Source organism: Dioscorea cayenensis, chromosome 7, assembly GCF_009730915.1.
Source record: "Dioscorea cayenensis subsp. rotundata cultivar TDr96_F1 chromosome 7, TDr96_F1_v2_PseudoChromosome.rev07_lg8_w22 25.fasta, whole genome shotgun sequence".
In the NCBI taxonomy this organism is placed as follows: domain Eukaryota; kingdom Viridiplantae; phylum Streptophyta; class Magnoliopsida; order Dioscoreales; family Dioscoreaceae; genus Dioscorea; species Dioscorea cayenensis.
Genome location: NC_052477.1, coordinates 2,626,194 through 2,637,935, shown reverse-complemented (window position 1 = coordinate 2,637,935; position 11,742 = coordinate 2,626,194). Strand labels below are relative to the sequence as shown.

General features: G+C 29.3%; 1 protein-coding gene across 1 annotated transcript; it reads left to right on the top strand.

Annotated features, from left to right (window-relative positions):
- The first annotated feature begins 2,020 nt into the window (after positions 1-2,020).
- Positions 2,021-3,511, top strand: LOC120264985 (transcription factor bHLH18-like). Its single transcript, XM_039272921.1, has 4 exons — positions 2,021-2,056; positions 2,154-2,579; positions 2,710-3,078; positions 3,425-3,511. The coding sequence occupies exons 1-4, from the start codon at positions 2,021-2,023 to the stop codon at positions 3,509-3,511; spliced, it is 918 nt and encodes a 305-aa protein (XP_039128855.1).
- Positions 3,512-11,742: the final 8,231 nt, after the last annotated feature.

Below are 11,742 nucleotides of genomic sequence, written 5' to 3'. Positions count from 1 at the left end.
GCAAGGAAGCAAGAAGTGAAGAAGGAAAAAGAAGGTTCCAGGTTTTTTTCTCATTCATTTCATAAAAATAAGAAATGACCTAATTGCCCTCTTAATAGAAAAATCATATAAAATGGATCCAAATGACGGAATTGCCCCTGATTTTTCACATAAAAGCTACCATGCAAACATGCAAAAATGCCACTACTACTAAATGACCATTTTATCCCTAATGCAAGCATAAAAAAATCTAAATAGGCCCGAGGTCTAAATCAGGACAGGGTACAACACCTTGTGCTCCACTCTTCTCTCGGTGGAATGGATATCTCTTCTTTCTCATAGAATATCATCAATATCTTCTCCAAATTAAGAGCAACCAAGGATCTCTCCTCTATGCATTACCTTCAATCCTCTAGTAGAGCCACTGAAATCCAGTCTAGAACCATTGCCAAAAGTCCCACCAAAAAGCTCCCTCAAAACCTTTATGTTTGTCCTTTTATAATCCAAAACTCAGGCCCATATAGGGTCAACACAAGGGTGTATACCAAGCCATGTATATGCCCTTGAGTCAAACCCAAGAAAGTCCTAGGATATATAGAACACAACCCTAATCCTCCTTTACATGGGGCTGTGTAAATTCACACAAAGTCCACACTGGGCGATTCAACTGCTTGGAAGAATTATTTTGAATTTCCAAAAAACACACGACGACCTCAACATGGGGACATGTAGACCTCGTGTTCTTCTCTGGTTTTTTGAAATCCAAGGGACACTCCATGGTCTTCACCTTTTTTTATCAACACTGGGCCATATTGGCCCTATATTCTTCTCTGGAATCTTATTACTTGATCGGTTTTCATTGTAAATGTCTCTTTTTCGCTCTTTTTTGCTTTAAGCTTGTGATCCACAACCTACATACCTAAAAGAATTGAATTATGAACCAATTACTTGAAAATTCTCTAAAAAGAAAAACTAAGTGGATAAATATTTAAAGTAAAAAAAAGTAAAAATATGTATATTCAAGTAGCTATCATTTCTGTTGCTGATGTTGCAGTGCTTATTTCCAATTAAATAGGGTGTTGCTAAGGTGATTATTCCCAAACCAAACAGGGGTGAGCGACCCATATATCAAACTTGGATACCAATAAGGATTTTTTTTATTATATTAAAATGTAAATACATTTCAACATGATTCTTGGAGATTTCTGAGTTCATATTACCTAGTTTAAGAACCAGAGAATACTATGGTTCTAATCTATCATAGGCTGACATGTGTCTTCAAAAAAAAAAAGTTAACTACAATATAAAAAAAATAAAAGGACACGTGCCAACCTGTGATAGGCTAGAATTAGGAAATACCCTAGTTTTTGAACCAGTCAATATGAACACAAGATCTCTTGATTTGTTATAACCATCTACAAATGGCAAATTCATGCTTGATGTTGTTTACATGCGAGTTTCTTCTTATATCTTTAATACTTGTTATATTAATATTAATCAACTTGCTCAAGCTGTCTATTATTATTTTTATACTCAGATATAATATTAAAATTATTTTGAAAATAAGAATTGAGTATTTGAAAAATGATCAATCAAATACATAGAAAAATTACAAACCACTGTCTTGAGATTAACCTTTATATATATATATATATATAGTATCACATGCATGACTGTTTTTTAATCAAGATGGGATAATCAAATTCTTAATCTGATATAAAGAATTGATCATATTTATTATTATTATTATTATTATTATTATTATTATTATTATTATTATTATTATTATATAAATAGTGGAGTTCCAGAAGAAACTGTGACCTGAATAAGCTCTAGCTTGAAAGAGGCTTAAAAAGTTCTCTACTTTTTCTTGAGAGGTACTGAGTTTCATTCTTCTTCTTCTTCTTCTTCTTCTTCTTCTTCTTCTTCTTCTTCTTCTATAAAACCTTAACATTTGTTATCATTGAACTTATCTAACTTTTTCATTATATCTTCATTGAAGAACTTCTCTTTTTCTTTTTGGTTCAAGAGTTTTGCAGTGATGGGCATTGGATCAATGCAACGTTTAACAAAGCTGGTAAATATATATTAATTAGAGTTTCATTGTTTTTTAGAGCTTCACTTGATTAATGAGAAGTCATGTTGATTAGTTTTCTGTTTACACATATGATCAGTTGACGCCACAGCAGATGGCAGAAGTGATCAGAAAAGAGTTCCGGCCTTCACCGTGTGATGATTCTCCGGTGATCACCAATAGTACTATTCCAACCACCTTGCCAACAAGTATTTCCATAAAAGATATTGAAGGAATGAACTCAATTTTATCTGCATCGCCAAACCCTTCTTCAACTGTGAGATTTATGTCATTTGGGAATGAAGAAGCAATGGAACATCAAATGAATGACTTTGAAATTTTAGATTCTTATAAAAATACTCCAAAATCATACAATGAACCATCAAGCTTCAATGATTCAGTGAGTGGGAATAAACCACCTTCTTCCTCTTATTCTAAAGATCATGTTCTTGCTGAAAGGAAGCGGAGAGAAAAGCTCAGTCGGCTCTTCGCCAGTCTATCTACAACCATTCCTTGGCATCAGAAGGTACCTCATAGATGAGATATAGATATACACACATATAATTATTGTTTCATTGATCATGTACTTTCTCATTCACTAATCCAAAGTGCATTGCAATAAATGGCTAATTAACAAATAGCATTGTTTTCAATAGAATGACAAGGATAGCCTTCTTGGGAACACAGTGGATTACATCAAAGAACTCCAATCAAAGGTCAAAGCTTTAGAAGATGTGATTGAAACTCCTGTTGAATCAGTTGTTCTTGTTAGGAAACCTCCATTGATGAACATGGATGAGAACTCTATGTTCTCAATTGGAAGCCCCTCAAGATCTCAACAAATTTCTCTTAAGATTGAAGTCAAGCTCAATGGGAAGAGTGTTATGATAAAAGTACAGTGTAAAAACCAAAAAGGACTTGTTGTGAAGGCACTCTCAGAGATTGAGAAGCTTCCCATGACCATCACCACCACTAACATCATGCCATTTGGTGATTCATCACTTGATATTGTTATCATGGCCGAAGTAAGTTGCTTAATTTCTTCACAAAGGATATATAGTTTTTATTATGATCAAAATGTGCTAATTAATGCCTTTGCATTCATGAAAGGTGATATAGTTTTCAAGTATAAATTGTGTTGTATGTATATAGGCAGAATTAATTAGGGAGCATATATGAATCAGTGGTTTAAAACTTAAAAACAAAATGTAAACAAATTAATAGATGTTTAAGAAGTACTAATTAAGAGAGTTTGTTCATGTATAGATGATTGATTAGCATGCATGTGATCACTCTTAAGTCAACTAATGAAGTATTTTAATTAACTTTATTATCTCCTCATGTAGAAAATTTATATTTTCTATGTGACAGGTTGAAGATGGAGTCTCCATGATAGTGAAGGATCTTGTGGAGAATCTAAGCTCAACTTTTAGCCAGATCTTGTGGAGATGTCCGTAGTTGATGCATATATGTCTTGTTGTTGTTGATGTTCATGCAGAGTGAGGCATGCAGTGATGTTTATTATGTTCTACTTATAAACTAATTAAGAAGAGACAATTAAACATCGAAAGTTCAATTAAAAGCTTTTGATGAATTTCCTAATGCGAGTGTATGCTGTTATGAAGAAATAATATAATGATGAAAAGTGTATTGGACCATGAGAATTGTGCTTATATATATATATATATATATATCAAGTGCATGCCGAAATTAATCTAACTCTAATTCTATTTGAATAGCCAAATTTATTATGATTGACTAGGTGAAATTAGCTAGTGTGGAGTAAATTGAAAAACATAATTAACTTAATATTCAAAAACATTTATTCCCTATGTTGACATTAAAATTCTCATGTGTAACTACTAACCTTTCTCAAGCATCAATATATCCCATTAGACAAGCTATCTACATCTCTTTGATCAATAACCATGCACCTATAGAACTCATTAAGCTTAGTAAATTCATCTAAATACATATGTATATTGTCACATTAAATATCTGTAGACCCCACGTTTTTATTATTATTTAAATTATTATTATTATTATTTTCTTACATGGAGTGTCTTGTATGTTATTTTAAATGTATTATTTTGAAAACCCTAGCCACGTTCTATGAGAAACGTCGCCACCACCGCTCCCCACGACCGATCTGTAGCCTTAAGACATTAGTTAGTGGATCATTTTTCTCCATTGTATCACCATCTTGTTGGCGTCAAGGAGAAAAGGAATTTCTGAGAAAGGATATGCAGGTGTGTGCGAATTTTTTATTATTGTTAGATTGTAGGAATTAGGATTTTGTTTTCAAGCATAGAAATTAAGATTAGAAACCCTAATAGCTTGAGGAGGGATTTTTTAAAACCTTCTTGTCATTGTATGCCATAGGATCTCCTGTGAAGATTTAATTTTGGGTGTTTGATTCGGATTCAGAATTCTAGCTGATACCAAGTAAGTAACCACGTATTTTTATCTCGAAAATTCTTTTAAATTTGTAAGTTTTGTTGAGTTTATCTCGTTGGATTATTTTGCTTTCTTTGGTTTGTCTAAATTATTTAAATTGTTAAATTTTATTTTATTACATCAATTATTCATATAATGAGTTGTTATTTGATTCATTACTTATCCTTTGTTTATCAATTTCTTATCAATGTTAGATGTGGTTTTATTTGATTTCTGATCCTGTTAATCAATCATCTTTTTATTAGCCAATTGTTTACTGTAAGATGAGAGGTTTCTTTGAAATTCATTTTAATCACCGTTTGACCAATTGTTGACTACCTAAGAACTTTAAATCATGACATTCGTTAGATTCTCTTTTAAATTTAATTATGAGAAGTTTCCTGCTAATATGATTGGGTATTGTTTAAATATGAGTTTAATTTAACTAAATTTTTGGGTTGTGGATGATCCATTCTTTTCTTATCCTTTCATTCAAATTCTCATGTTATTTATAGCATATTTGATCTTGTTGGTGATTTATTTAAACATTTTTTTAAAATGTTAATTGGTGGATTATTTCCATTTGTTATCTAATTATCTAGTATTTGAGAAAACTATTAAGTTATTAAGTTTATTCACGTTAAAAGCTTTTGATTGAGTTCTGCTCTGCTTTTTTTAATTTTGTAATTGACTAGTTTCTTCAAATTAGTAGCTTTTATTGATTTGATTCCTTATCCACTGAATGAATTATTTTATCCATTAGCTAATTTTTCTTTTAGGGTTTGAAAGATAACTTTTGAATGTTGTTGAATGAATTGAATCTTTATTACATTATTTTACTTACGGATGGCATTGGACTGGTTAAATTTTAAATTTTTTATTATTCATGTATCCTGAAAAATGAGGTTAAGGGTTACTGTTCCTTTAGAATTGAAATGGTTGATTTCTATTGGTTATGCAAATATTAGTATTTTGGTTCAATGGAAATTTTTGCTTTGTGGGATTCAGATTCTGAAATATTCTGAGTTTTAAATAATTAAGTCTATTTTGATACTAAAATTACTTTGTTATGAAATTCTAGTCTCCGAATTGACTATGCAATAACCCTGTCACTGGGGGTCAAACACTGACCATGTCGACATGAAATTTCGAAATAGAAACTAGTTTCTAGCGCTCTCGTCGGTGAAACAATAACGACCTCGATATTCGGCTCGAGTCACCGAGGATAAACAAAATGACTTTTTGATATTCTCGTCCGGACCATAGTCTAGGAGACATATACTTTGAAATTGATATATTCTGGAGCTTGTTCTTACTCGTGTTGATTAATCACGCTTGAAGGATTACACTTGCTTGTACATGTACTTTATGTTTATTTGAAATTATTATATTTGCTTATGCACACTTATGTTTGTTGGAAATTATTTTGATAAAATTCTTGAATCTTGGTTTGAATCCAAGTTTTGTTTTTGGGTTACTTATCGGGCGTCGAGCTCATGAATGTTTTTATTCCTCTTTTCGGATCGAGAGTAAGGTTGTGGTTACTAGCATAGCTGTGGTTACCAAGCCGGGCTCCCTCTTTGTTAGGTTTTTATATGTTTTCCTATCACCTTGTAGACCTCGAACTTGTTATTTGCTTTCATGTTGTATCTTGAACTTGTAGTACCTCTATTTATTTCATCTTGGATATTATGTTGCTATTAGATGTTATGTTCTATGCTAAGACAGGTTTGAGGCCTTGCATGCCTATCGGGTTTCGGCCCCTAAGGATGCGGCCGTTTGTCAGCGCATTGGGTTTGGGGCGTGACAATATCTCTATATGTTATGATCATTATACAATATCTCAACTAGTGTCAAATTCAACTATCACTTCTTAGTTTCAATTTGAATCACTAATCATGCAATTGTTGCTCAAGTACGTACTGATAAGAATTAATCTTAGATAGAAATATTCAACATAGAATTGGAATAAAACATCAATATAATTAAACTTAGGTAGATTCAAGTTTTCATAATCCGGTTACAACAGAGTCTGAAAAAAATTTTTAGAAAATTATTAGCTCAAAGATAATTACAATACAATGAGTCATGACTCAATACTAGGTTTGGAGAAAGAGTCGATGTTAAATCCTGCTCTCGATAACATCTCCTTTTTTTTTTCTCTACCTTCTCCTCTCTATTTTATTTTTTGTTTCTCTTAAAAGATCTTTTTTATTTAAATTTTTAAAATCCTCCCTTTGAATACGGCAATTTTCATAATCTATTCTAAAGGATCAATCCAAGGGTGTTATATATCAAGGGCTTGTTGTTTTATATCTGTGTACAGAGAAACAATTTTAACGTGGTGTAAGGGAGGTTCATCAAAATGTAAAGATGCTTTAATTCTCTTTAAAATAGATCTAGAATGAAGGTGTACTGCAAAGCAAATTCAAGAGTGTTAATACATGCTCTTTCTTGTTCTCAAATCCCCTTATCCTCTAGTTTGCTCAAATTTTTACCATGCTCCACAAATTATTCTTAAATTGCAAAACAAATAAAAAAGATGTACACAATATCACTCATAAAACTCTCACGAACCACAACATTACTAGAGTTAAATTACATTCATGGATATAAAAATCCACTTATCAAAAGCATTATGATGCTTATTCTTTGATTTTTTTTTTTTCCCTTTCTCTAATTAGAATAGTTTAATTAGATACCATGGTGTTCGTAAGAAATTGTATAGTTGTCATTCATGTCAGTGTTGAGAAGCTAATGTATTTTTTTAAAAAAAAGAACCCCACATTGCTATCATAGAATTAAAGAAATGTACAAAAAAAAAAATCAAAGAAATCATATGAAAATTTTTAGTAAATAAAAAAAAAACAAAAGAGGAAAAACTATTAGCACAATGGATATTAAAAATTGGATAAATTATTATTATTTTAATAAATAATATTAGTGAATACAAAGAATAACTTCAAAAACTTTTAAGAAAATAACTCAAACAACTTAAATGAACTAGTAGAATGTATTAAAAAATTGTAATCCATCAATATTGTTGAATGAAGGTTAGAGTTTTCTAGTTTTATTTATGCTTTTTTTGTTATTATCTTTGTAATAATCTTGTGTGTATTTTTGAATTTAATGGATTGTTGTTTTCTCTTTCTTTACTTTTTTTTCATGATAAAATCATTGTTTAAATTTTTTATTATACTAAAGCTATTTAAAAAGAATTTTTTAATATTTTTTGATATATATAAGTGAATAAATTAATAATTTATTAAATGTAAATTAGGTGAAAAGAAAATGCAAACACACCATATATATGTGTGTGTGTGTATGCTAATGATCATATATTTATCCCAAATCAATTCCATGTATACTATCATTTTTATTAATATTTGTGAGTTAACATGTGAAAAACTAACAAAGACTTTCACCAAGGACAACTCATGTGTGTGCTTTCATATATATATATATATATATATATAGAGAGAGAGAGAGAGAGAGAGAGAGAGAGAGAGAGAGAGAGAGAGGAGACTCATTAATATTTCAACTTTCAAGGTTTCATTTATAAACAATAAAAAATTAACTATCAAGGAAACATTAAGGTCATATAAATTTATTAACACAAAGCTCCGATATGTAAAGTTACTATACGGTTTGATTTAATTATATCTTCATGTCTCTCTAGTGAGTTCACCTTCTAGAAGAACAGTAATTAATAATTTAATTAAAGGGTGGCATGCAATAATGAACGTCACATGGTACTTGCCTGCAAAGGTCCAAGAGATCAGGAAAACAACTACTAAAATTTCTATTAACATTTAACATAAAGTCTAGCAAAGGACTAATTTAGATTTAATTCTATAATTCATTAATCAACCATTCCCTCTCCCAAAAACAAGGAAGGGAGTACCCAACATGATGGTTAGTATTTTGTATAGTTTTATATGTTTTGAGTAAAATAAATGTCAATAAAATATCTATAACGTTTAAAACATTACTTAAAAACAAAAAAAATGAAGAAGAGGAGAACACGGTATCTTAATTTTTATCGGTTTCAACATAGTTTATTGTTATTTTGAGTAGATGTAAAAAAAACATATATTAACAAGATATTTATTATTTTAAAAATGAAATAAAAAAATATAAATGAGGATACCATCAAGAATATTATAACATGCTTAAACAAGAATTTTTAAAAAACCCACTTTCTTAATAAAAGATTAAAAAAACCTATAGCGTGCATGGAGCTGTAAGAAGTTTGCATAGAAGCTGGAAATTTATCAAAGAAATTAAACACAATGAAGCTTAAGTCTTCTTTTGGTTTGAGAGGTGATTGTGCATGTGGTTCTTCTTCTTCTTGTTATATATAAAAAAAAAAACCCTGATATTTTAATTTTCATTATATTCACACAGTTTGAACTTCTCTTGGCTGTGATCCAAATCATTTAATTCACTATATTTTGGAAAATTAAATTAATTAATAATCCAATAGATATAAGAAACAATTACAAGTAGATGATATAATATATATAAAAACAATAATCAAAATTAAATGACTATACTAATTAAGGATCACTAATCTTTGCATTCAACCAATACAATTATTAACTTTCAATTACAATAGAAATTCAAAACCAATTAAAAGAAGACCACATCACATCCTCTTGTATTTTGTGGACACTTACATTATAAGACAATATAATTATTCATCAGGAGCCACTCGAAATGAGCTGTCTCATGCACTGATTTAGGAAATTATAATTGGATTCCTACCTTCAAACTTTATGAATTCATTATTATTATTATTATTATTACTACGTATGTGCTCCTTCTAGAACATTATAAACTATTCATTAATATATGTATATGTGTTCCTTATAGAACATGTGTAAAGTGATGTGGTGGTTGTGCATTAGACAACAACTCTTGTTTCTCAACTGAAATTTCTAATGAGCATTACTATCACATGTTACAAAAAATCCATGAATATTTTAATTTTGGTCTTTGTTCAGGGTTAAACTAAGTTAATTATTAGCCGTTCAATTTTGTTTTCCTAATGTTTATATTCACAAAGAAGGTATTTATATGAAATTGATCTTAAAATAAAATTATTTTTAAAAAATTAAAAATGTGTTTATTTATATTAATATTTGTCATTAATTGATTATTTTTAAACACAAAGTTACTTTTTTTAATAGAAAAACACGTGACAATATAATTTATCCTTGCGTCTCAGTTATTTATTTATCAATCAAATTTATTCTAAATTTAATTATCAACTAATATTTCAATAAACAAGACATATATTGATGAATTATTACACTAATATATACTATAAAATGATGTTTAGAATATTTTCTTATGAGCTAAAAGTATATATCTTCTCTCTAACCACATATGGCAATGTATAGTTACCTTAACATAATAAAAAAAATCCTAAAATATCATATACAAGAAGTTTTCATTAAAAAAAAGTCAAAATAAGGAAGTGGTTCACATGATAATTTATAGTTAAGGTTAAAAATAAACTAATTGTATAATTATTGATATGACTAGTAACATTCAAGCAATGGAATAATTAAGATTTTTGTATAGAACCATGCATTTCAAAGTATGGTTAACCCATCATATATATATATATATATATAATCAATCCATTAATCCACATGTCCTCTTCCATAAGAAAAAGAGAGTCATTATGTGATGAAAATTAAATGAGGACTTAATCAATCTTTTTCTCTTTATATATATATATATATATATATGATCTTTATTTTGATTTATTTAGCAGATATCAAAATTAGAGGCACAAGGAAAATTAGAATAAGAATATCAAGGAACGCCATGTTTAATTGGTCCGCAATATATAAAATAGTATTTGTACATAATTGCATGTCAAATAAAAGATGATAAGCATTTTAACTCATAGATTTATCAGAAATTATTTTTTAAAATATTTGTAAGAAAAATGTTTATAAAACTACGTAAAACTATAAAATAATTAATAGATCAGCAAAAAAACAAGTTGGAAAAAAAAAAGTTATCTGTATCATGTATGCATGGGATTTGCACTCAACATGTGAACAGTTCCACATTATTCATAAAGTTAGATATATATATTGGTTGTTGATGAACTTTCTTCTTTCTTTTTCTAGAGAACTTAATTTGTTTGATGATCATAATCAAATATATTAAAACCTATATTTAACAATTAATTAATTATAAATTGAATTAATATTTTATGTATGTAATGCTTTGGTAGTTTAAACATAAAAAAAAAAAAAATGAAAGTTCACTGGGTATTATATATATAGATTAAAACATGCAATGACTTCAAAGTAAAAGACAGCAGATACTTTCTTTGATTTTTTTCTTTTTCTTACCAAACAACAAGCGATATATATATATATATATATATATAAAGAGAAGAAGAACAATTAAGAAGCATTGTTTCTACATCCTTAGCTTGATATATAGAAACTTTTGTTTAATCTTTTCAGAAAGAGTTTGAAGTGATGGACACTGATCAGGTCATCATTTATTACAACCTGTAAGTAGATTAGGGGTTAGGGTTTCATTGTTGTTAACTTACACTTGGTAATGATCAGTCATCTTTATTAGTTTTTTTTTTCTCTATATATGATAGATTGAAGAAGAGTTAGTGCGTCCATAAAAATATACGCCATGTTCTTCGGCTCTCGTAGATTTATCTCATTTGGTAATTTTCCAATTAGTTCATCATGATCACATTAATGGTTTTGAAGAAACTGTGGACAAGATGGATGAGTTAGAGACTCTTTAGGTTCCTTTCAGAGTGCAAGTTTACTATGAGACATCATCTTCGTCTGAAGATCAGAGAGCAAAACCTCCTCCTCCCTCCCTTCTTCATCATCTTCTCATGATCATGTTTTTGCTGAGAGGAAGAGGAGAGAAAAGCTTAAGCTTTTCCTCAATCTATCAAACAACCATCCCTGCCAACAAGAAGGTACTACTTCAATTTGATATTAGATCACGTTGAGCATGTTTTGATCAGTTGGACTTTTCATTAGCATGCATGGAAAAGTGCTTCGATTCTTTTGAACATACTCTGTTTTACCATACATTTTGGAAATTTTTATTTTTGTTTATCACACATTAGAAACTTTGCACAACATTAAAATAATTTTTTAAATTTATTTTTAATTAATCTATTAGTACAATTTTCAATAAATCACAATTAATTAAAGATAAATCATACACTCCACTGTGAGTATGAGCTT